The sequence below is a fragment of the Tenrec ecaudatus genome, chromosome 10 (assembly GCF_050624435.1).
Source record: "Tenrec ecaudatus isolate mTenEca1 chromosome 10, mTenEca1.hap1, whole genome shotgun sequence".
NCBI lineage: Eukaryota > Metazoa > Chordata > Mammalia > Afrosoricida > Tenrecidae > Tenrec > Tenrec ecaudatus.
Window position 1 is genome coordinate 131,948,236 of NC_134539.1, and position 26,161 is coordinate 131,974,396.

Genomic DNA, 26,161 nt, shown 5'->3' on the forward strand with positions numbered 1-26,161 from the left:
GAAATCAAAGGCCCTGGGAGCAGAGCCGTGAGCAGAGAACATGCTTTATTGAGCAGTCGACATAGAACAGCACATTCTACCATGTGTGGGGGACAGAACTCCGCCCCTGTCACAGGCCTTTACCCCAGAAGAAATCCCCTCGAGTGCAGCTGCTTTTGGACAAATGTTGACGGTGAATCTGAATCTGGAGGGGAGCTGCCAGGAGCATGCTTAAGATTAGCGCCCCTCCCCAGACCCCAGGGTGACTAGCAAGTAGAGCAAGTAGTGTGCAGAGACGACGACCAGAGAAAGGCACCAATGACCGGGCTGTGGCGAGGCCGCCCGTGAGGACGGCAGTGTCGCCGGAGAGCAGGTTGGGGAGGGTGACGGCATACGTCAAAAGCTGCTGAGACAGCAGGTTACAGTGGGCCGGGCCGGGGAGCCGGGAGGAGCGGGTCTACCTACTTGAACATTGCCAGAACCGGAGGCCAGGGACTGGAGGAGAATGGGCGAGCGGGCGGGCGAGGCACTGTGGGAGGCGTGGACCTTGGCAGGGTGGCAGCTCTGCCTTGGGAGTCAGGGGCCGAGCTATGGACATGATTTTCTAGTTCTTGGAGGGTGTTGGGACACAAAAATCAATGCAATGGATTAAGAGGTACAGGCAAGAGCCCACCAGCTCACGTGAAACAGGAGCAGCCGGCAACGATGCCGGCATGTGCCAAAGGGAAAAAGGGGCAGGAGTAAAGGGGAGCGGCCAGGTCCAGCTGGTGCTTTCTGGTGAGGCGAACCGACACGGGGAGCCACCCCTGCACTGCCCCCCGGGCGGCCTCCAGTCTGCTCTCTCCTCCAGGGGCTGCCAGGCTGTCCGGGTCCAAGGAGAATCCCTGGGAAGCGCTTCAGAAAGCACTCGGAGCTTGGTCAGCCTGGCACCCATCCAAGCGGGTCTTCAGTAAACCCAGAGGGGTTTAAAGACACGAAAATAAACTAAAAACCAAACGAACCCCAAAGCGACTGAAGCTCCCTCCCAGGACACGTGCTGAGAAGTGTCCCCCCCTCCTTCCCCGACCCCCACACGAGAGGTGCCAGAGGTCACTGGACCGGCCCCGGTGGTGGCAACGCATCTGGAGGCAAGAAGCACAATGACAGACCGTTTAGAAGACACAACACAACCTCATGGGGCTGGAGGACGTGAGGAGAACCAGTGACTGGACAGGGACAGTACCATACAGAACTCCTGGGGTCAGTGCTATGAGGGCCAGAGCCCATCCAGGCAACCTCACTGAGGCCGATACAACAGTTCCTCAGAACCAGCGTCTGCAGTGGACACGAAGGTCGGAGCCAGGACAGTCCCGCGGGGTGGCCTCCCCAAGGATGCTGCACGTGCCCACCACCAGAGCAACTGCAGTGACAGACGGACGGACTCCTACTGCTGGGGCTCGCTGGCTCTGAGCGACAGACACTTTAAGTGCCCTTGGGAGGGGTCCATTTTAAACAGCTGGGGTCCATGGTCTTGTTGGAGTTGGACCTTTTGGCCTCTTTGGCTATCCACTCATCAATCAGGTCCTGGAGGGGAACAGGAGACAGGAGCACATGACACATATGGCCGGGACACACCTTCCCCACAGTGCCTGCCGGCTGGGAGGGGGCTTGTGATTTACAGAACACTTTCCCACCAAATCCATTTCTGCCGCCCTCCCCCATGAGAGGGGAGAATGTTCTGTATCCACCAGAATCAGCTCGGGCGTGCAAGAAGAGGGTGTGCGGCGGACAGTGCGGGAGGGGTGACGCTCCCTCCCTCCCTCCGTGGGAGAAGCCCTCCCAATCAGAGCGCAATGGTGGGAGCAGCTTCCAGCTGCTTACCTGGAGCTGCGTGACCTGGAGTCACCCACATCTGAGGCAGGAGCTTATCAAAAGCTTCTGATAAGACTAGGTAGAAGATAAGCTGAACAAAGGCAACACAGGCACCTCAGCCAAACCAAGCCACTAGCCTAAGGCCCTCACAGGAGGGCCTTCCCCTTGAAGAGGAAAGCTATCTGTGCGGTGGGGGCTGGGGGAACAAACAGGTCCTTAAGGCCCCGCAGCATCTCTCACCTGTCTCTTTAAAACCAGGTGCTTCCCTTTCCAGTACTTGAGCATCTGGAGGGCTTGTAGAGTGCTGACAATGTCCACAGGGTTCACCGCTGTCTCCTGGCTGATTTCTGAAACACACACACAGAGCTCCCGAGTCTGGCCCGGGGTCACACGTCCTTCCCCTTTGAGGACACCCCAACGGGCTTCCTGCGGCAGGGCTCCAGCAGGAGATCCTACTACAGGACACCCCGGCCGATACCTTCAAAATCAAGGTCAGAGAGAACCCACTTTGGAAATGTACAAGCCTGCTTACCCCAAACGAGTGACGGTTTGTGTTAAGACTTGTAAGAGCCACCCCACCCCCCAATAAATTAAAGAAAAAACCCCACACCCAACTTCGTCCCTTCCATCAGAACACTGGGTGGGTGTGGCTGGTCTTCTTAGAGAGTGGGTGTGTGGTCTGTTGAGTGGCCCATGTTGCGGGGGAGGAGGGGGGCTCAATGGGACGGGCCCTGTAACAGGTTACATAACAGGAGTGCAATGAACACTTTGTGTCCCAAACAAACCTTTGATAGAAATCTCTTTGCCTTGGAAATTATGCAGGTAACGGAGCAGCACTTCTTTCCAGTAACTGCGGTAGCTTATGAGCCCCAGATCTGAGAGGGGGCGTTCTGGGGAGCCAACTTTTTCTTCCACTTTGGAAAGCAAATAACCTGCCAGGAAAAACACACACAGGCTTTTTTTCTGGCCGGCATCTTCTACATCCGCAGAGCAAGACCAATGCACCACACCCTGGGGGTGGTTTCGAGCCAGCTACTCAACGGGGCGCCGTCTAACTGTTTAGTACCATGTGCTGCCTCCGCACCAACAAAGGCAGAAGAACACCGATTTGCGTCTCCTTTTCGTAGGCATCACACACCGGAAGGCTTCTCAAAAAGCTAGGTTGGCAGTGATATCACTGTGTGTGCTGGGACAGGGGGAGAAAGCCTCTTCTTTGTCATCAGGTAGCCTTTGCGCTCCAGTTTTCAAATTTCACGCTTTAACGCTTATTTTGGTATCACTTATGAAGCAGAAGGTGGGGTGGGGGTTGCCTGTGTGTAAACCCAACTCGCGTAATGCCTCCAAATGTAGCATCTCGACATGCAACATTCAATCTCATCAACCAGTTGGGAGACGAACTCAGCAAAACCCATACTCTGGGTGCACTGCAGGGCCCGTACCTCTATCTACGCCTCACCCATCAACTCCTTATATGCGATATTTTGCATTTGTAATAGTAAGATATCTACTATCGATGACATGGCAGAAGGAAACCCCACGACTCAAGGGCAGAGTACTGAGGGCGGGCTGGCATCACGTAACGAGCCTTCACTCTGCTCTGAGGTGGTCATCCTATCCTCCATTCCCATGCAATGCCAATTTGTGCACAATGATTGGGTCTTTGGAATTAAACCATGTTTATCAGTGGAAAGTAGGTAAGACTACATCCACTTTCTTCGATAAACAGCAAAGGAAAAAGAGAGTGGTGATTTTGAGATAAAAACTGAGTCACAACCAAACTAAATAGACCCAGCTTATCTGTGTCTGCTTTAAAAATCAATTGTAAAATGCATACAATGAAGAGGACACCTCCAGGGACGTATGAATACTGTATGGGATATGAAGGACTTCATTTTTCCCTGGGGGAGGCAGGAGTGGAGAGGAAGGACAGGGTGGGATGCGGAGCGCATCGGATTTCTTAGAGATGATGCCAAAATAATGATGGGTGGGAACACAGCTCAAACAAGACTGCAGAAGCAACAGGATGGTGACAATTCTGTACAGTCTTGAAAACTCCACAAAAGCAAGGTCTTTAGGGTATATTACCAGTGTAAAGGTATAACCCCCCCCACCCCATGTCATTGGACCTTGCCCTCTTGATCCAGCTCCTTGAAAATGGCTTAAAAATGAGGGCAGGCATAGACCAACTCGAGGAAGTCCACTGTCAAAATGCCATCTAATGGCAAACCTTTGGATCCTGTTTACTCCGCCTCAGCGCTTGCCTTCGGCGTCAGGATCGCCTCTACAAGAGCGAGATCCCGACTCTCCGGCAACGGGTCTGCAGCGGTGTGTGCGTGCATGTCCTCGCAGAAAGCAGCCCTGGGACCCACCAGCCACTAGAGGGAGTAAGACAAGGCACGGTTTCCTTGGAAACGCCACGTGGCGCGGTCCCTGTGTGCCACCAATTGGATGGCACTGGAACCAAAGTCTGGGTCTCACCTGATGTTCAATGGGCATCTGGCAGATGGGTGGCATGTATGTAGCCTTTCCCCACTTGTCAGGGAAGCAAATACCAGTGCACCCCACTGGAGGCCAGGGGTGGGGACCTCAGCACAAGAAGACAATAGTCACAGAGCCCTGCCCTGAGGGAGGACTGAGCAGTTCACTTACTGAAATCAATGAGCATCTTGCCATAGCCCTGTCTCATGTACTGAGGCATGGTAAGGATACAAGACACATTATAGTTGAGAAACGAATTCTTTTCCTAAAATCAAGAGCAAACAGATGAGCAGGTCAGAAGGTGTCGGCACTCCCACAGATACAAAAAACAAGCTAATTGCCAAAGATCTAGCTACCCAGTCCTGGAGAGTGGCTGCTGGCCGTCCGGCCTCGCTGATGGCCACAACCACGCATCCCAGAGCCCCCGACCCAATTTCACTGGAGGAGCAACCCTGGGTGGCCTTCAGTCACAGAGCAGGGCAAGCACATGAAGGCCGCCAAGCCGGTGGGCAGCAGCCCTCCTCGGAGGAAGCTACGTGCGGCGGGGGGAAGCAGGGAAACCAGCTCTCCCAGGCTTCGTCCCACACACACAGTCACAAAAGACCACATCGGACGATTTCACTGGCAGGAAACGTACAAAACAGGCCATTTCTAGACAGTTCGTGGTTAGCTAGGGGTGGGGCTTGAGGAGACGGGGCCCAATGGGCTTGCGGTCTCTTTCGGGCTCCTAAGCGTGTTGTGTAACTGTGTTTATCACTGTACGATTCTGTGACCAGGTGAGAACCCAGTGAATTGCCGCACTTAAACGAATACATTAAAGTTATTTCAAAGTCCAGCCTTCAGTCTTTAAAGGGCTAGGCTAGGAGAAGCCTGGGTAAAGCACTGGACCCAAAGAACAAATTCCTGTATTACTCCACCGTCAGCTAGGAGAGGTGGCTGGGCCCTCGCCATAAAGTAGCAGGCAGCGCCAGCCCTCAAGTTGAGAAACAAGAGCTGTTAATAAAGATCTGCAACCATTTTCATTAAACAAGTTTTGATACATGGGTTTCTTTTTCTTTCTTTCCACCCCCACCTGCCACCAATCTCTTCCTGACGTCATTGCCCAAGGTGCCACCTCTTCCTGCCAGCGACTGATCCACCCGTTTGCCAGTGCCAATCACCCAGCTCTGGCCATTCTCGTTCTTAATCTCTACATCCTGCTGACCTTGGAGAAATATCCAATCAGGTGACAGCCCGTGCTGTCAGCGTCTGTCATCACATAGAACAGGAAGGGCTCCACATCATAATATAATGTCTTGTGGTCCAGGAACAGCTTGGCCAAGAGGCACAGGTTTTGGCAGTAGATCTGGAAGCAGAGAATAGAGTTCATGTGTGGGTCAGTGATTTCTGAGCCTATCAGATAAAGGCCTAACACAGAGTGTCATACCACTGGTGTGAATGAAACAGAAGTGGTGTGTTTTGTCCAACAGAAGGGCTCTATTTGTCTGCTCAACAAGGTGCAACACAGACAAAACACACTGCGACAGTTGAAGGCACAGCGTCACGGCTTGCCTCCACAAGCCACGCCTCCGTCTCTCCTTCTGGACGCCTCTTTCTTTACCTTGTTTTTCTTGCCATCTACTTCAAACACGGAAATGGAGCCTTTGCGATAGATCTCATCACCGGGTGGGTGTTTCCAGACACACTTGGCCTGTAAGAGAAGGAAATCCTCCATCGTCAGGGGAGCAAATCCTCCCCTGAGCCTGCCGCTCAGCAGGCGAAGGGCTCCCAGGCGGAGAGGGGCAGCCTCGGAAGCACACAACTAAGGAGAGACCGGCCCTGAGTCATGGTGGTAGATAGATGGGGGTGGGGGGCGCTTCAGAAGTCCACGCAAAATTCCAGCTTCCACAACTTTTGGAAGCCCCCTCATCCCCAAGGCATTTTTTTTAACAGCTGTTTGGAGCAAATTTCCTGGATTATATTCTGGCGTTGTGTCAGCCCAGGAGATTAAAACCACCCACCACTGTAAAAGCCAGATAAGGAAAAAGGCCCTCACTTCTTATAAACTGCCTCCCGCCAACAGGAAGCCCCGAAGCCGCTTATCAGCAGCAGCTTCAGTCGCTAAGCGCTCGCCTTCTCACCTTTACCAGTAACTTCTCCTTCCAACCGCACCACTAAGGCCTCTTCAGATTAGAGAAGGGAGGGCTCCTGATAAAGAACGTTTCCTTCCCCTCCTCCCCGAGAAGCGCTGGCGGTTCCGTAAGGAGGAAACGTGAACAGCAGAGAGCTGAAGTGCACGTGGCCACCAGGCAGCCCCTCCCCAAGTCCAGACACCGCGGGGCGTGCTGACTGGTGTAGCAGGCAGCCCCGTGTGGCTGTAACTGGCTCAATTCTGCAAACACGTACACAAGCCCATTCCCATCGAGCCCTTAAAATGGGTCCGGATCTTGGCCAGTTCTTAACAAACACATTCTCTCACAGCTTTTGTCAGTTCAAGACCCATACATGCTCTGAGTTGTTAGGTGCAAATCCAAAATTCATGAAAACTAGAGCTGCTTCGAGAAAGGGCCCCTCCACCTCACTCAACAATCACAAAGGTGAGAAGCCAGAGAAACTCCCCGGAGGACCCACAGGAGGCAGGGCTCGGAAGGACGGTTCCACCAGCTCAACTGCCTGTCCTAACCGACACGACACACGGAGAGCCTCGTATATTCCAAATGCTGACGGAGTCTTTGCATCACTTAGAGCAGCGGGTCTCCACCTTCCTCAGCCCACGACCCTTTCGTGTAGTTCCTCATGTGGTGGGGACCCCCCAACCCTAACATTATTTCCATTACGACTTCGGAACTGTTGTTTTGCTACTGTGATGAATTGTCATGTAAATATCTGATAGGCAGGATGCATTTTCATTGTTACAAACTGAACATAACGAAAGCATAGTGATTCATCACAAAAACGAAACCTACTTATATATTGTGAAATATTTACTTCTAATAAGGCAAAATAAAATCAATGAAACTTTTGTCTTGAAGCATGGTGTAGCACAGACGGATAGAGGAGCCGTGTCTCGGTTCCTAAGACCATCGGAAATACGTTTTCCGGTGGTTTTAGGCGACCCCTGTGAAAGGGTCATTTGACCCCCAAAGGGGTCCAGACCCACAGGGTGAGAACCGCTGGATTAGACACTTTGGGCCATGTCACTGGCCGGAGTCAACGAATCCATAGACAAGGAGGAATCAAAGGACACGCATGGCAGGCTGTCCACCTCAACAGAAGCAGCGTCCCTCTCCCCAGCTCATTCTACGCCAGGAGCCGGTTCTCCCTGTGCCACTGTCCTCGTGTTGTGTCTCCAACAGCCCGCCCGCCCATCACCTCCCTACCACAGGTGTGTGTGCTGGGCCCGGGCCACAAGGCCACCACACTGGGTACTCAGGATGGAGAACATGGGTGGGGGGTGGGGGCCTAAAAAATGCAGTACCACCAGACCAGGAAGATGACCACGACAGCAACCAGGGAGGACGCCGGAGTCTCACTTCCTCCAGGGCAGAAAGAGAAGGTAAAGACAATGGCTCGAAACTGCAAACCCCCAGTAAACAGTCGTCCGTCCCGTCTAAGATTCCAGAAAGCACTAACTTGAGGGGAAGGAGAATCTGCAGCCCCAAAGGCCTGGTGCTGTCAACTGTAGAAACTTTCCAAGTGCACTTCCTTAACCACCAACGCAGCCAACAACACTCCCCGGCCCAGCGCGGCCCAGGCCAGCTGCCAGGGATCTACAAAGGCACCCCATGCATGCTGCCCGGGCCCTGTTCCCATCTGGGCTGGGACACACAAAAACCGCAGGTAGACACAACCACCTCCCACTCCCCTCCCCCCGCCAAGTATGGCCTCCACCCCATGCCAGCATGGTCCCTGAGGCAGCCCGGGCGGCAGCTGCTGGGCAAACCAGAGCCCCTGGAGCGGACACCCTCCCGCCCCCCAGAGACAGATTGCTTACCATGTGTCGGCGCAGGATGGTTTGGCTCTTCATGTATTTTAGACAGAACTCGCACATGTAGAGACGCCCCAGCCGAGCGTACTCTTCGGGGTAAGGAGAGTGGTACCAGGTGTCGAGCTCATAGTGGCCAAAAGCAATGGTTTTAATCATGTTGTTGCCCTCTGTGATCTGACCCTGGAGCCGCAACTTCTCCTATTGCCAGAAGTGAAAGGAGGGTTAGGATGCACGCGGGGTTCCAGGAGCCCTGGTGGCAGCTCAATGGGCTGCCTGCCACCCACAAGGCCAGTGGTCTCCAACCACCAGCTGATCCACAAGAGAAAGGCAAGGCTTTCCACTCCTGTCGAGAGTCACAATCTGGGAAACCCACAGGGCAGTCCTACCCTGAACTGACCCGATGGCAGGGAGTGTGGGTTCGTGCGCACGCGCGTCCAGGAGGCCGGGTGGCCCTCTAGAAACAGCACGGGACTGACCACCAGAAGTCCTGCTGGCACAGTGGTGGTACTTTGGGGTGCGAACCGCACCGTCAACAGTTTGAAACCACCAGTGGAGGGCCTTCTACTTTCTACTGCCTTAAGCAACTCAGTCACCAGCTGCTCTAGGGAAAAAGAAGAGGCGGTCTTGGACACCCTGCACAGCGCTGCTACCTGCTAGGAGGCAGGACTGACTGGGGGATGGCAGAGGCTTGGTTTGGTCCTGGCGTGGGACACTATGTGCGCCTAGTAAAACACCAGCTTGGGCACCGACCCATGAGAAACCTGCACTAGATGGATGGGCTTAGCCAATGCGCATTATTTACATAACATCAGAAGCCAGTCCTGGGTAAAACCTCATTGTTGTCAGCCTCGCCAGACTGAATTGTCGATGTATCCACCATCAATACCAACTCCCCACCACCCTTATAAAGATTTTGCAGAATGAGACATTTTGGGGGCAACCCACAGCGTTCCCGAAAGCTGCGTGCATGCGTGTGGCATTTACCACAGTGGCCACACTCCCACCAGGACCTATCGACAAACGCTCTTGGAAGGTGGGCTTCAATTCAGGGCTCTCCACGCTAGGGGTGGAGGAAAGCATTTCGGGCACTCCGTCTCCACCCTCACTAGCTAGGAGCCGCCTAGAGAAATCGTTTCCACAGCCCCAGGAATGCTGTTCCTGGCACGGGCAGGGAAAACCAGCAGCCACCGCTGGCGCCGCCTACAGCTGTCTGGGCCGCCAGCTCAGCCCTCCTGCAAGTGAAGAATCCAACACAGTCGGAGGAAATGAGCAAAGGGGACAAGGTGAGTGGCACCTTCCTGACAAGTTTTCTCTGCAAACATCGAGCCTGTGGCATGAGCACTGAATGCAGCTCCCGGGAATCTCTGACTCCCTGACTTTCCCACTCTCTCGGAACTCTTCCTTCCTCCTTTTAGAACCTAGGCCAGGCTGGGAGCTGGGCGCAAACACAGGAAAGGCGGAGTTCCGGGCGAGGTGGGTATCTTCCCAGTCAGAATTGCAAACCCCCCACCAGGGGCAAAGGGGCACCTATTGTTACATCTAGCAAACAGGTGCTTCAGGAGTTCCGGTGGAGGAGAGAGAAGGGAGGAGGGGTGACTAGTTTTAAATAAGAAAGGGCAGGGCAGCCTGCCCAAGGACCGCTGGGGGGAGGGGACATGCAGGCAGCAAGGTTCCACTCCGGCCCCTCCAAGGGGCTCCTGAGCATTTCTCTTGGCCGGTCAGGTCAAAGTGCTGGAAAGTTTCCATACTCACCAAATCCTCCGAAGCCCGGGCTTGCGCTCTTCGGAAGAGATCCAAGTCATACTCGCTAGTCAGGTTTTCCAAGAGTGGCTCCCGAGTGTTCCCGTAGGTCTGCCTGTGTTCCTAGGAAAAGAACCGGAGCATGGGACTGACTCCCTGCTGCTAAGAGACTGCATTTTGAAGCGCATCAACCAGAAGGCTGGGTGCAGTGATCAACTAGTTAGGGCCTGGGACCCGCCAGGCTGCCCAACTCTGTACCACACACACTATGGGGTGGGGTGAGGGGCCAGAGAGACCCACCCTCAGTCTGCTGCCCCCGCAGTGGAAATCCTCCCACCCCTCTTTCAAAGGGGTTCTTCTCTAAATGGGCACCCCAAGGACCAGCGTGCCAAACCACATTTTTTATCTGGAAATACATGTGACAGTACAAATAAGCTAAGTGCAACACACCCAGCGGCATTCCACGTCTTAGGAATCCCGAGCTCCGGGAGGAACCTCAGGGGCATACTTGAAGTTGGAGAAGTGCAGCCGATCTCAGCCTCAAGAGTGTAAGGTTTTCAAAGCGAGGAGAGTCTCCCGGCTGGCCTAAGCGGTCCCGAGGGAAGTCACCACGACCCAGCCCGCAGGAGGTGGGTAGATGCCCCCTGCCAGCTGGTGGGAGCGCATGGGGATCAGGCTAGCCACCTTTACACAGCTTCACCAAGCATGAAGTCAGAGCAGGGAAAAATGTAGAACTGGAAATCGCTCCGTGTTAACCTTCATGCAATTCACAACGAAAACCAAAAGCAGAAACACAGTCAAAGGCAGACAGCAAGAAAGCGACAGGTACACATAATTCTGAAAGCTTACCATGGCAGCCAAGTCTCCTTTCCCAAACAGACTGTCCACCGGGGAAAGGCCCCCTTTTAAACCTTGGATTCTAGCCCTTCCCACTGTTGGGAACTCCACCTCCCATGCAAAGAAAGGAAGGGAATGGTAGTCAGGGTCAGCGGAGGGAGGGAAGCTCATCCCAGGAAGCACACATCAGCATATGAAGAAACCATTCACCAGTCAATCGCCCTCTTACCACCTCTGGTGGCTGATCGGGGCCCCAAGTGGTGCATGCTTTTGCATTAGTTAATCCTTGCAGCTTCATAAGGGTTAAAAAAGAAGAGCATTTTAGAAAAGCTAAGGCAATCATTTTCCTTGTTTTTTTTTAACCAGCAAAGGTGAGTTCCGACCACCGAACCCACAGGACTGGAAAGGAGATGTTTATTAGATTAAAGTATCAGGGGCTTCCACTTCAGATCTGCTTCCATCTACAAACAGATGAAATACCACCACCGGGCAGAATCGTTCATCCTGACAAAGGGTGGCAAGCCTCTACACAACAAGACCACAGTGCTGGGCACAACAGAGTCCAACCAGTGCTGCCAGGACATCAGGATTCCATTCTACCTAACCTGCGGATTCAAAACACCAGCCAGAACAGGGGCGATCGCCCAGCGGGGGACCCTACAGCCCAGTACTCTCACCCAGTGCAAGACCACCGTCGTCGTCAGAAGCACCAGCACCTGATGTAGGTGTGTCCGCTACAGACCCTCACCTTGCTCGATGCCTACCTTTACCTTTTGTAAGACAATGCAGTTGGGCCTGTTTGCTCTGTCCTAGGTCTGCACAGCCACACAGCTCATCACCTAGTCTGCTGACGACGTACATGGGAAGGACAGGTTTCCACGCCCTGGAACAGTCAGACTCGGAAGCTCACAGGGCCAGTTCCACCAGGTGCCACGCCGACAGGGTTGCTATGAGGTGGCGGGAGCGTGGGTTCTGTCTGAGCGACTACTCCGGTTCTATGGGCCGGGTCGGAAAGGGTCGGGAAGAGACTGGGAAAACAGCGCTCAAGAAGCCAACGACCGCTTACATCTGGTGGGCAATTTGGCAAGTTTCAGTAGTAAGCATACATTAGGATGTTTAAAACACAATGAATCGCTAGCTAGGAAATGAAATTAAATGCAGAAAGTTTTGAAAGGGTTTAGGAAAAAACCAGAAACGAGAGCTATACAAAACAAACCAGAAAAAACCCGAGACCCATACAAAAGGATTTCAAAGTTTGCATTACGAGCCCAATGATGGAAACCAGGTTGGAGATGTGCACATAAAAACCGAGAAGACGATGCCAAAATACAAACTGCCCGAGTTTTCTTCTGGGTAATTTTAAAAACTACTCTGTATTTTTCATTACAAAGCAGACACTACTTTTATGAAATATTAAAAATACGACAAAAGTATTATTCTTGAACATTATTAATAAATATCCTTGATTAATATCAATTAATGGAATTCTATTTCCCACTAAAACAAGTGCACTACTGCGTGCAGAGACGGCCTAGTAGCTGTTCCAAGGGGCAAATGCAACTCTGTGACATTATAGTGAGGTTTACAAACAACTAAAGCAGCCTTTCAAGAATGAGGGGCACCACCCCCGGGGGGGCGGGGGGGCTGCAGAAGCAAACAGCTACTCCCTAACCTGGATCATGAGCGCAATTACCAAAGTTTTCACTGTCTGGGGCACAGAGTAATTTTTTTCCCCCTGACAAGGGGCGGTGGGCTGAGTAAGTCTGGGAACCTATGACCTAAGGATCAAGTATGTTATGAAGGGCATTTTGTTTTTTCAAGGACTTCCGGTCTCTACTCTCAGCACCCGTGTGGGGAGCACTGTGTCAATGATGAAGCTGAAAGGGCGGAGGCTTAGAGACCCCCGTGGTCAAATGAGAGGGCGTCCACCAGACACAGCAGTCCAGGGACGTGCATTACCCGAAGCTGCTGCACAAGACCTGTTCAGAGCATGGAAAGCAAGGAGGCACTGGGAGGACTCAGGCGCACCTGACCCGAGCCATGGTACCATCAATGGCCTCGGGCAGGGGAGAGCCGGACACCGAGCCCAAGCAGACCGGTGCATGTGAATGACTGCCACGACGGCCAAAAGCACACACACATCCATCTTGGAAGAAGGACAGCCAGAATGCTCGTGAGAGGCCAGGATGGCCGACCATTTCTCACGTGCTTTGGACAGGTTGTCAGGAGAGACCAGCCCCTGGAGAAGGACCACACGCTTGGTCAAGTAGAGGGCGGTGAAAGAGAAGCCCCTCCGGGAGATGGACTGCCACAGCGATTCCAGCAATCGGGTCACGTGCGAGGACAGCTGTGAGCAAGGCGCAGGACGGGGGCGGGGGCGTCCTGCTGTACACGGGGTTGGCCACAGCAGCTGTGACTCACCAGACATTTCTCCTTCTGCTCTTTGCTCAGACCAGAATTCCGTTTCTTCCTGAGTTCCGCCACCTTCTCCTTGTATCGCAGCTGCCTCTCTGTCGGGGCCTGAAAAGAAAAGGCTAGAAAACTGAATATAAGATTAAGCTTCATAATGAAGTGTGTGCACGCATGTCCCCACGCTAAGGGGGGGTGGGGGGATGGAGAGAAACAGAAGCACACACTCCAGTGAACACTGGACGTCTCAGAGTCCCACTGTGAACCTCATGGCAAGCTGCCCATTCCTACATGGGCACTGTCCTCCCTGCCAGTCAATAAGGGTTGTTAGGCCAACTTAAGTGTTTTAACCCAAACAGAATATAAATTAAGGATGGAAATTTCCAGCAGAGCAACAAGTATTAAAGATCAGTTAAATTCAACAATCACTGACTGATGGATGCCCAAGTAGTGACGTGTGTGTCAGCAGCAATACAAAATGAATTAGAACCCAATACAATGGGGAATTAGCTACTCCTGAGGGAGTGCTTATCTGTGCCACGCACTGGGGTAGGGGCTTTAGTCAGTCGGCTTAGCTTTACCCCCTTAACCACACCCATCCAGGTGAGTCTAATGAACCCCATCTTATGAAAAAGGAAATACGATGAGAGACATTAGCGGAAGTGCCCGAAACCACGAAGCCAGAGAAGAGAGGAAGACTGATGGTCCCAAAGCCCACGCTCTCTTACAGCCATGCTTCCTCTGCCGCACGGCGCCCTCCTCACCCACTACCACCGCCCCCCCAGCCCCCCCAGACTCCCGCCGAACCAGCTCTGCGCAGCGTGATGCGCCGAGGTTTCAGAACGGGGAAACTATTAATGAGGGGAAGAGATTTGGGAAGAATCCCCAAGCCCCTGAGGGGGCACAATGCCCTGATGTACAATGCCTCTCTTTTGGGGGCAGAGAAGAGCATTCTCAGCAGAAACACAAGAGTACAGATGAAAGGCGTTGAGAGAGAAACAAGGAGTGAGGTGCGCATGCTTGGCGCTGACCAGGGAGGATGAGGACAAAGCAGCGTCCTGGAATCAAGGGAATATTGAGGCAGAAGAGAGCCGCACAGACAACAGGTGGCGAGGGCTACGGAGTCACTGCTAAGTCTGGAGACATGAGGCTGTGAGGACATGGAGCAGCAAGGACAAGCAGCTTTCACTTACTATGATCAGGAAGCAGGATCCCTTCATTTATAAGGTAGACAGGTTTTTATTTGGTAAACACGTTCTACTTGAAAAGCAAACACAAGTCCGAGTCTCTGATTTCGAGATCAGTTACTCTGACAGAGCGCAGCAAACTATCGGCATGGGCAGGCCTAGCGAGTTCGGGGGCAGGGGAGAGCCGACACTTGGGTCTCTAACGGAACGGCCAGAGCTTTAGCAAGGCCCGTACCTGGTGCCTGGTGGCATGCCTGTTGTTGTCATCTTGCCTGTGGGACAGCATCCTTTCTTCTATCTGCTTATCCCGGCTCTGCGCTCTCACCTGCAACCATCAACAACGTCAATAAATCCGCCTGCCACTAGGACGACATTTATTTAAAGCATCAGGACACAGCAATCCCTCGGGTTTACATTGCACGTTGTATTTCACAGGGCTGGTACATTTATTATTGTAATCGCTACATGGAAAGGCTGGCAGGTTGTGCGTTCTCTTCTTTCTCAACCACTTTCTGCGAATCAGAGACGTGACATGATCACAGCCAAACGGTGCTACAGCCAAGGGCTAACTCTGAGCCTGGACTCTTTCCACTGGACACAGGATTAAGGACAGTGAGGAAGTACAGGAACACAGTGAGGAAGTGCAAAGAAGCGGTTAGAAAACCCGGGCTCACCTCTACACAACTCTTAGCTCTGTAGCTCGTAGACAAGCCACACTAGATCTGAAAACATCTCAATTCCATCACCTGGGAAGTAACGGCTCCTATGTCCAATTTCTCCACTGAAACTGTGGCATCGAAACAGAACTCACATCCCCCACAAACCTTCCTCCGATCCACAAATAGGGCCACTAGCTACACAGTAAATCGGGCCCAACACACTTGACTGCCACTCCTGATTCCCCACATCAAATCCATCAGTGAGTCAAAAGGCACCCTCTCTCCAGCCAATTCTTTCATCTCCACCGAGACGGCCCTGCGCCCTGGCCAGCACCTGTGCCAGGACTTCTGAACAACCTCCTGCCAGCCCTTTCCCACACACACACAAGCAATGGCCTTTTAAAACACGATCTTAAGAAATAGTATCGCACCCCTGATGAGGTCAGTCTGCTGTCCACCGCCACAGAAAAGACCAGCGCAAAATCTGCACGGTCCTTCACGGTCCCGCAGAGCCTGGGCACCTTATACTGTAACTCATCCCCTAGAGCAGCGGTTCTCAACCTGGGGGCCGCGACCCCTTTGGGGCTCAAACGACCCTTTCACAGGGGTCCCCCGATTCATAACAGTCGCAACATCACTTAATTCTGTAGTTAGTGGAGGTGGGCCACCACCACATGAGGAACTGTCTGAAGGGGTCGCAGCGTGAGGAAGGTTGAGGACAGGACCGCTGCCTGAGATCTTCCCTTGCCTTTCCCCCAGATCCAATGCCATCCCCAGGCAGGTCTCCTCGACGACCTAGCAGAAACAGCTCCACCCCTCCAGGCGCTCTCTGGACGACTCCTCTCGTTGCTCCTCACAGCAGTCACCGTTGGGACAAATCCCGATCTGTGTCTCTCTCTATTGTAAGTTTAATGTCAGGCCCTCGCAGGCTGTCTTTTCACCTTGTTCACTGAGCCCCGGGGATAGCTGTTACACACGCAGCCACAGAAGTACATGCCAGACTAAAAACGGTCTAGCTCCCATCTCAAACCTTCAACTGGAAAACTCAAGGGAAATCAAGTCTTTGTAGGTACTTTCAAAGTTCTACAAAACTTCATAACTATGAGCAATGTATAGTAAAGATACATTTAGTAAAGATAAATCACCTTTCATAAATTCTCCTTTTCCTCCAAGTACATTAAAGATGGACTACATTGAGCCTAGTAAAAAATAAGGGGGAGGGGAGGCGGCAATGGCAAATTAGATACAGATGCTTTCTTTCATTTTTTTAGAATTTTCCATCAAAATGGAACGTTTTCCTTCATTTTTTACACAAATAAATAGCTCAAGGTAACTACACACTTTCTGAAAGGTACAGAGGGTCCGTGAGAAGCCATCCACAGTATCAGCTCTATCACTCAGGACAACTCGCAAACCGGGACCAGTCATTTGGGAGGAAATGGCAGCGAGCGCCTCAGGAGCCGCTGGCACACAGGTGGCAGCTGTTTCTGTAGTCAGCTGCGCTCCAGATGGACAGGCGCCGGGAGACAACCGCTTAATCTTATGCAAAGTAGAAGACGGTGCCTTGTTTAGTCAAAAGATTCGGACTGAGGAAGAGTCAGATGAATGTTTTCGACCGTGAGATCCACGTAGGCACTGAAAGTCTGCGGCACCCTGTTGTAAACCTAAACACACACTAAAGCCGCTTCCTCACTGCGGTCTACTTACAAACAAGACAACGCATCTCTGAATCCGGGCAACGAATGCGAGTCATTGCTGTGCTGTGCCACGTGGCCAGGACCACTCTTGGGGGCATCACGCTCCCCGTTCTAGACTGCACCCGGTCTCTTCTCCCAAGGAGCGGGAGAACCCCCAGCGGGGTTTAGAAGTCTTCTGTTGAGGAGCCACCTGCTGACCGCTGGGCCACAACGGGTCCCTTGACACGAGCTCAGCAACCTCGTTTTCCTCACAATGGAACTCACTCGGATAGAAGCCCTTTTGGCTATGATCCCAAGGCCAAGAACGGTGGCAAAAATAACAAATAACATTGATCTGACCATTTTGGGTAACTTGCCCCAGACATCACCAGAGCCATCTAATGAATTCACTTCCCACACCTGCTTGTCCCTCCGTGTTCCCTGGCTCCACCCTCGAGCCTGGCAGTGACAAGACAGGGGCAGAGAAGGGCTTAGGCGCCACTCCGAAAGGATCCGTCCCCTCAAAATAAACAAACAATCAGTAATTTATCGCCCAAGCCCAAAGGCAACATAGGAGCCAGTGTTCGGGAGTTTCGAGGAATTAGCCAAGAGCAGGTGTGACTGACCGAGAGTGCGGGAACATGGCTGACTCAGCAGAAACGGGCAAAGAAAGAGAAGAACTGGGCGGAGACAGGAGCAGAACGAAGGAAAATGTGAGCGCAGTGGAAGGGCTTCGCCGATTTCAAAGCCTAGAACTCGGGGCGTCGGGACTGGACCGCACCTTGAGGCCAATTATCCCTGAGCGGACGAAGCCCCTCACCATCTCTTGGAAGACAATATTCAATGGACAGAATCAGGGCCCGGGAGGCTGACGTTCAACATCTCCAGATAATCTCCTCGCCAATCCCTCTCCAAAGGAATTCTACAATTGTGTTTGCTTGGCTCTTCCCGGCCCACTGCTTGCCAGGGTCTCTGCAGCGCCAGCGGCTCTCAGGAAGGGCGAGCGGAGTGGAGGGAGGGCGACCGTTACCTTGCACTCGTCAGCGGAGAGGTTGTGGTAGAGCGGGCATCCTGAGATGGAGAAGTGTCGCTCGTGCTTTCCTGTCAGGTGTCCTGTCGCCGGAGAGGAAAAGAAATCAACATCACAACAGAAGGGAAAGCATCCAGAGTGGGGGTTGCACTGCCAACTTTGTCCTCATGCTCTCAACTATGTCTCTGACCTCAGACTGAGTACCCCCAAGCCAAATGCTTGTCAGGGTGGTGCCCTACCCACGGGACCGAGGCTTCCGGCCACAGGCTGGGTCAGGAAGGACAATGATGTTCCTTCTGTACGGACATAGCCCTCCCGTCTCGAAATGCTAGAAAGCTGCATGCACATTATAACGAAGGGGCGGATTACAAGCAGGAACATTTCCTTGTGTTGGAACCACACCGTGCTGTTATTAATCAAATCATATACACACAACCAGGTGCACTGGTCTTTCTACTGGGCCCTGCCGGCCAAGTGGGATTGAACTGCTTCCAAAGACCGAAAGAAAGCTTCCGCAAGCAGGACACAGGCTCCATCAAAGTGAAGACAGTTTGATCATCCTGAACTAGATGAAATACACTCTTTCCAGAAGGAAAACGCCTTCTCCTTAAAAGCCGAGGCTTCTATTGCCTCAGGGGTGGGCTTTCCTTCCGGTGGGAAAACACCAGGACGACATGCCTGCCTCCCCGTGGCTTCTGCTGCTGGCAGGCGGGCTGTGGCGCCTGAGGTGACCAAGGCTACGCCGGGTGCATCACCCTCTAGGGCAGGCTACATGTGCCAGCCTCCCACTAGCTGTCCAGCACTGGGCCCATCTGCCCTGGGCAGCGACTCGCCACAACACTGCAGCAGCTCCGTTCTCTGACCGAGCAGCTCTGCCTCTCTCCCTTCTCATGGGGTTTTCCAAAAGCACCGACAAAAGGAACAGAACTAGCTTTTTATTAGTCTTTTCAACCAAGAGGTTTATAAACAGCTAAGACTTGAGAGGGCCAGGGAGACCGTGCTGATGAGATTTTTTTTTTTTAATGGCTAAGCTGAATCGCAAATATTTCATTCACCTTTTTTTGCACGGAAAGAAGACATTCATCCACTTTTGGTTAAAGGAGACACTGGGCTATTTAAAGCGTATTCCGGCAGCTTTGTATTGGAGGAAAAACGGGCAAGCAGGCTGCCATTGGCTTCCCGGCTGTATGTTAACAATGTAATGGTAGCGATCCGCACAACTTGATAGGCACGCCAGTGTCTGTGCTTTAGCGAGCTTTCCTAAGAGACTAAGTAAGCATTCTAACTTTTGAGCAAATGATTCTAAGTCAATTTTTTTCATAAACACTTAGTACTTTTATATCCATCCCCCCCCCCCCCCCATTCAAATGAATGACACTCTGTTTGGCCAAGGGTCAGGAGGCAGGATCAAAAACAGATCTGGGAGTTCACACTTCCCAAACTGACAGCCGCTGCTGGGTCGGAGTAAACTTTCCTCTGAGGTGCGGCACTGCCCTAACAACAAAACCAGCAGCTCCCCCACCCCCACCCTTGGATCTAATCTCCTTTTCTGTTTCCCAAACTTGTTCATCATTTTCCTGCCCCAGGCCCTTAGCACTTACCTGGCCTCGTACCCCACAATGCCTCCCCCGCCGCTAGACACCTAAGTGATTCACTCGCACTTTTCAGGGCTTGCTCCTCACAGGTCACAGAAGAGGGCCCTTCTCTGAAAGCACAGGCACTTATCTCCAGCGGATGGGCACGTGGAGTTACCCGTCTCTCCTTCCCCGGCTGGAACAGAAATCCCAGGAGTGCAGGAAATCTGCTATGTTTGTAACTGCATCTCAAAATGTAGGACAGAGCTGGACGCATAGCAACCATGGACTCAACCGTATGCAAACGAAAAGCAGCCACACGGGATGCTAAGTACAGCTTCTGACCACCTTAAGAGTATGGGATCTTCTGTTCTTAGCTCTGCATTACTTTGCCCCAGGCCAATTAATCTAGACCTAAAACAGTTCTCTTCTTTTCAGCGATGACTGCTGGGAGTTCCAGGAGCGTTTGCTCTGTGAGCACTGTAGATAGGCTGACCTCTGAGCAACCACTGCTGAAGCCCCAAATAAACAAAGCAAGCCTGCAGCCACCAACTCTTGCTTTGTCTGCTCCTGGACTCGAAGGCCACTCGCGAAGGCTGGATTTGAAAAGCAGCCCCATGGGTTAGGGTTAGGGTTAGAAAAAAAAGAAATAAAAAAAAAAAGAAAAGCAGCCCCAGCAGGGAGAGGCCTCACCTCCCAACAACAGACACAAGTGTGAAGCCCAGTGATTGCCACCTGAGCCCACCTCAGCAGCAGAGGTGGTTCAAAGCATGGCAGGAATTCCTACACAGTTTGCTCTCACTTGTCAGAGAAGAAATATTTTTCTCTTGTTTACACAACTGTGAGTACCTGAGACGGAACTTCAGTTAGAAAAGGCCAACGTCTCACAGCCTTTTAAAACAGATGTATTTTGAGAATACACGAAGAATCTACATCCACCAATCCCACCATGTCTACAGGTGAAATTCCGTGGCACAGGCGTTCCACCGCCTCTTGGTAGAAACACGCGGCCTTTCCGGGTCGGCCCGGTTCGACGAGCCCCAGACCATAAGGAGCTGTGCCGCGGGGCGCACCCACCTAGAGAGTTGCAGCCGGGGGTGGGACACTTCATGTTGAAGTTGTAGCTTTCGTGAAAGCGCCGGCGCTTGGGGCGGTGAGAGAGGTCACTGCTTGAGCCCTTCAGCGACATGTCCCGGGAAGCGCTCTCATCGTGGGACACGTTGGGGCTGGAGATGTCGATGTCGGACTCCGAAGAAGGTGCATTTCCAGTCGGAGTGCGAGGTGGGGACTCGTCATGATCCGCCGTGGCTTTCGTTTCTAAAGCAAAAGCACTTTGTAAACCTGGTGGAGGGCGTCCATGTACTTAAAAGACTCCGTGGGCTTCCCAGAGCCGGTGTCTAGCGTTTGATCAGTAACTTTCACCCGCTTGTCTACTCTCCAGAGCAGGATAAAATTAGTGAGAAGCAGAGCTCCACAGGTCTGCGATCTGGGCCGGTGAATTAGGGCCTCAATAGCTTACAGCGCCCACTACTTTCGGTCACTGTGGCTCAGAAAGGCCGACAGCAACGCGCGGCTAAGCATGGTGGCAGAAACCCCGGTTCCAGGTTTTTTCACCTGTGCCTGTGAGGGCCCCAGTCCCTCCTGCCCGTTTCAGATCCCAGCCACTCTGGACCTCCAGAATACTCAGTGTAATAAAGGGAGGCCAGCAACATCAAAGAACTACTCTGGGACCAAACTGTCTGAGCAAGCTGTGAGCCCGGCATCAGGCAGACAGCAACCCCTGGCTGAATTCACACCCTGGCCGGTGGTCCTCAGTGTTACCCGTTCACCCCATGGTCTCCTTACAGGCTACCAACCAGATCTTCGGTAGCGTGCCTGCACCGGGCCATACCCACTCACCTCGATCGGAAAAATCAACCACTTGCTCGGTTTCTGAGCCAGATGACCGAGTCTGCCGAAGAGGGTATTTTTTCGGAGTCACTGGGGTGGGCTGCTGCTGACTGCGGGTCACTCTCCTGGTAGAGTAAGTAGGTTCCTCCGTGCCAAATGACTGCAAATTTCGAACAGGGCTGGAATCTGAGTCCAATTTTAAAAGACAACAATAACATAGTTAAAAAGGAGGAAATCTGTGTTTCTACAGACTGGTGTGTAAACTATGTGAGAACGTAGGTGGTACTCCTCATCTTTCACAAAATTCAACAAACTCTTACAATCCCTGTTTTGTTAGCTAAAACACAGGCAAGAGTGCCGAGCCCAAGCCTAGAGATGCTACCCAGCGTGGTGGTGGGAATTTACAAGCGGGGATCAAGACTGATCACCATGCACGCTATCTGCAGCCTCGTGGTCAAGTTCATCAGCTCCCTGATCTGTAGAATCGGGAAAACTGAAGTCATTATGAAGAGTAAGCACGATCCTGTCCTATGGCAAAGTGTCCGAGCCCCAGAACACAGAGTTCTCTCCCTCTTAGCTCATCCTTTCTCTCGACCCTTCACCCACCATAAAACCATGGCTCGGTTACGAACGGCACACCAGTACACAAACATGTCCTTACTTTGGGACTTATTTTCTTCTTGATTACCCTCTCTGGCAGGTTTAGGCAAAATAATAGCCATATACATGCATGGATTAGGCAAAAGTAGAGCCATTCAAATTCTTTTGGAGGGCAAAGTCTAATCTGACCCACACAGCAGTCTAGATGGTTTTAAAAGGGTGGGGGAGAAAAAAGAAATTCGAAGCTGAAATGAAAGCGAGTTTTGTACACAAGAATAAATTCTATCAGGTTCATTGGTTGTCTTACAGGTGCTGGACGCTCAGCTTTATGGAGAAACAAGTTAGCACACGGCAAGGCGATCCGTGTGCCCGCTTCCAGGGCAGTCACACCGATGGCATGGGGTGTCCGCTCCCAATGCAGTCTAAGGTTCACTTTCAAGAGGGTCATCTTGCACAGGCTACACTGGTAAGTGGAGCTTCCTCTGTAACTAGTAACTAGACACACTAACGAATACACACACACACACACACACACACACCCGCTGTCATTATTGTGGTGACGACCCGACAAGACGCAGGACAGCGCCAAGTGTGTCCGAGGCTGTGTTCTTGAGGCAGCAGACAGTCCCATCCCTCCCCCATGGAGCATCTGCAGCACTAACGCAGCCTAATGCGGCACCCACGGCCCACACACTTCCTAGCTCCTGCTCAGGTCCAGGGCCTGGCCAAGGGCACTTTCTAAGAAAGAGCACGCTGCTCCATCCTTTGCATGGACCTGAAACTTCTGGGATGCTTCACCCTGCCTATCACCAGATTCTGTCATCTGCACCCAGCCAAGAGGTCAGCTAACAGAACACGAGCGGCACTTGGTCGGGAAGACAGCCCCGTTTACCTTGCGAACTCTGGCTGAGCCTGGCGGAGGAGCGGGTGACTCTAGCAGACCGGCGGGAAGTGCCATCGCTCTCTGAACTGTCTGTGTGCTCGAGATCTGTAGAGAAATCGGAATCTTCGGTTCCATCTGAACTACTGCCTGCATTCCTCTGTAACACCACAGATCCGGACATTAGCACAGAAGCATTGACTCTGGGTTTGTATCAATACTGGAAATAAAAAGCACCATGAGGTTGAAAATCCCCAGTGTGAACCTAAGCAAGGCTTCCACACCCAGCCCACCTCCCAGCCCAGAGCCAGTTCCCCTTAAGCGAGGACATGGCATGTGATACAAGTTCCAGGCACACAGCAGGTGCAAGTACAAGGAAAGTCAGTGGAGACTATCACAAATTCTGAACCACATCACGAACCGGAAATCAACACACCCAACAGGAAATGGTCTGGCTGGCATCAGGCGGGCCTGTGGAAGGCCATGACGTGGGGAACAATGTAGGGAGGGGCAAGCTCCCTGTACCTTGGGGGAAGCTTTTGTTCAATGTCCCCATTAACATCTATCCCATTCACAACGAAAACTCCAACACTATTTCAAAATAGCAACAGTGGACAGCCAGCTCTGAACTTGAGAGAACGTAGGTGTTAAGAAAAACGTCCAAATTTTCCATCATCTATCCTGAGGCCTCTCCTTGTGAGTAATTCAAAGTGTGAAAAGGGCAGGTTGCAAATGAAGGCGTTCAAACAAGCGAGGTCTTTCCAATCAACGCTAGGGGGTCTATGATTAGCCTCAAGGACTTTAGCCCCACCCGAGGCCATCCAGTCAATTCCAACTCATGGGACCGTGCACGAGATTCCTGAGGCTGAGTCTTTGCTGGAGTACATGGCCTCTACCGGCCTCCTCGTCCTCCTGAAGAGCAGCTGGGGAGTCTGATCTTAGAGCTGAGCCCCATCAGGCCTCCAGAGCTACAAGCATCACTTGGAAAATGAGGTCACTTGTATTTGGAATTCACAATTTTTAAAAATTGTTAGACAGGAAGTCTTCGTTCTGCAGGCTTTTGAAAAGGAAAACCTTTTTGCACCGATCCTAAAAATAGTCCCCTCAAGCAAGACCTTAAAATTTCCACAGCAAAATATATACACAATGACACTAAACAGATGTATAAACTACAGTCTCCAGACAGTTAAGGATAGGTCTTGTCACCAGGGAACACAAACTTGTGTCTTTGTACTGGGTACTCGGTAATACCCCTGCATGTGGTGCACCTTATCACAAATACCTCACGGCGACTCTAGGACTGGGCAGAACTGCCCCTGTGGGTTTCCAAGACTGTAGCCCTTGACAGGAGTAGAAAGCCTCATGGTTCTCCCCCTGAACAGCTGGTGGTTTCAAACTGCTGACCTGCAGTTAGTCCAACGCTAACCACTATGCCACTGGAAAGGACTCAATGGCAGTGAGTTTGGTTTGGAACAGGAATAGCCAGTGCCAACTTGAGTCATTTTAGAAGACAATATAAAAGTAGAAATATCTATTTGAAAGCCTCTAAGAAAGCAGTTCTCAACCTGGAGGGCAAACGCCCCTTTCACAGGGGTCGCCTAAGACCATCAGAAAACACCTATTTCTGGTGGTCTTAGGACCCGAGACACCGCTCCTCTATCCTTCTCCAGCCAGGTCCATCCACATGCAGACACGCCCACCTATGAGCACCCGGGGTGTGAAGACTGTTACCCAGGCTCCACCCTGCTTCCAGACAAAATTTCTTACTTGTAATTAAAAATAAAGCCAAAGGGCCATGGCATTAGGAAGGCTGCGAACCCCTGCGCCAAGAGGTGGATTAAGTGTTGGGCTTGCTAACCAAAGGGTGGCAGGCCGGCAGCCACCAGCCACTGAGAAGGGCGTGGCAGTCAGGGACCACAAGGATTCACAGCCTCCGGAACTCCGTGGGGGCACTGTTCTTCACTGACCTGAGGGGAGCCAGGGGTCAGAATCGACTCAATGGGAGTGTACGGAAAGCAGAGCAAAATTCCTGTGGACCCAACAAGAGTACTACCCAGCTTTTCAAAGAGTTCAAGGGTAATCCATCCAGAAAGGAACTGCGACCATGGGCAAGAGTTCACAGAAATCCAAGGGGCTGATGGTGGAGTCTTAATCATCAAGGAATTTGAGTCCCTGGTCATCTCTGACCACTCCTTCCTGGCTTGACCCCCTTCTCTCTCTCCATTCCCCATCTACCTCTAACAGACTGCGTTCTCACCTGCTTCCCCCGACAGTTACTATATATAACTCGCCAAGTTCAAACCACTACCGTACAGTGATTTCTTTAAGCCAAGGGTCATGTCCGATTAGTTTCTGAATCCCGAGCAAGCAGCAGTCAATAAGCATTTGATGAATTGGGTCGGTTGTGCATTTCTGATTCTGCGTGGCAAAGGCAGTTTGGGGACACCACTAGGCTTCCGTTGGCTCGGACGTACAGGCGCAGGGCTGTTTCCAGATGCTATGTTAAGTCCCTTTTAATGCGAGAAAGTTTCTTTATTTCACAAAGTGCGTTCTAGGGGCGCTACCAAGCAAAGCAAATAAGGAAAAGGTACAGCTTCGTGGCAACAAGCCTGCGCCGGATCCTAAGGACGCAGCCCCGGTTCCTGCCGTCTCAACCCCCACCTTTGTTGTGCCCACCTTGGGGGGGGGGTGGCAGAGAAACGGAGGCCTCCCCGACCCCGCCTCTACACCTAGCAGCATCACCACCCGGAAGGGCGGGGACTCACGCCGCCCAATGGGAGCCCGGCTCCACCGCGCCCCCCGGGACAGATGGCCGAGGCCAGCCAATGGCGAGAGGGGGGCTCTTTCCCTACAGCAGGACGCGGCGCGCGAGGCCCCGGCCCCGGCCCCGCCCCCGCACGCGGGGAGGTGACCGTTGAGCCCAAACGGGCTGTGTCACCAGCCAATCGATGCACGCCGGGGCGTTTCGGGAGCCAATTAACGGTAAGAACGCCTCCGATCCAGCCTAGCCGAGGGCGGGAACAGTCGCAAGCTTAGGCCGCGGCCAGGGTCGGGCCCGCAGTTTTCGGTTAGGTGTGCGCGAGCGAGCGGGCAGCGGAGCCAAGTTCGGGGGAGCAGGAAGCTGGAGTCCCGCCGCTGCCAGGCGTGGCCAGCTAGGTCCCGCTGCTCGATCGAGTGGCCTCAGACACCCGCCATCCTCCCGCGCCCGGCCCTCTCACCTTCCTTCGTGGCATTGCCGGCGGCTGCGGCCCGATGATCCCGATCCGGGCAGCGGCAGCAGCAATAGGAACGGTGGCTCCTGCGGGCTCCGTGGCGGCCTCTGTAGCAGTCCCTAATCTGCGGACGATCCCGAGTGCCTCCTGCCTCCCAGCGTCCAGAGCCCTCTGCGCAGGCGCCGCGGGCTG

At 52.7% G+C, this 26,161-nt stretch overlaps 1 protein-coding gene across 4 annotated transcripts; it reads right to left on the reverse strand.

The window, feature by feature from the left end:
* Positions 1 to 28: 28 nt before the first annotated feature.
* On the reverse strand, positions 29 to 26,161 carry KAT7 (lysine acetyltransferase 7). 4 transcript variants are annotated; one of them, XM_075561646.1, is made up of 15 exons: positions 25,976 to 26,160; positions 22,770 to 22,917; positions 21,287 to 21,463; positions 20,465 to 20,704; positions 17,814 to 17,896; positions 14,684 to 14,773; positions 13,274 to 13,372; positions 10,028 to 10,138; positions 8,282 to 8,473; positions 5,909 to 5,998; positions 5,513 to 5,653; positions 4,480 to 4,573; positions 2,616 to 2,762; positions 2,071 to 2,177; positions 29 to 1,542 (listed from the first exon to the last, which is right to left on the reverse strand). In XM_075561646.1, the coding sequence occupies exons 1-15, from the start codon at positions 25,988 to 25,990 to the stop codon at positions 1,441 to 1,443; spliced, it is 1,836 nt and encodes a 611-aa protein (XP_075417761.1). In that variant the 5' UTR covers positions 25,991 to 26,160; the 3' UTR covers positions 29 to 1,440. The 4 variants fall into 4 exon arrangements, with proteins under 4 accessions (XP_075417761.1, XP_075417760.1, XP_075417763.1 ...); XM_075561645.1 differs by having other exon boundaries at positions 22,770 to 22,977; positions 25,976 to 26,159; XM_075561648.1 differs by lacking the exon at positions 14,684 to 14,773 and having other exon boundaries at positions 25,976 to 26,161.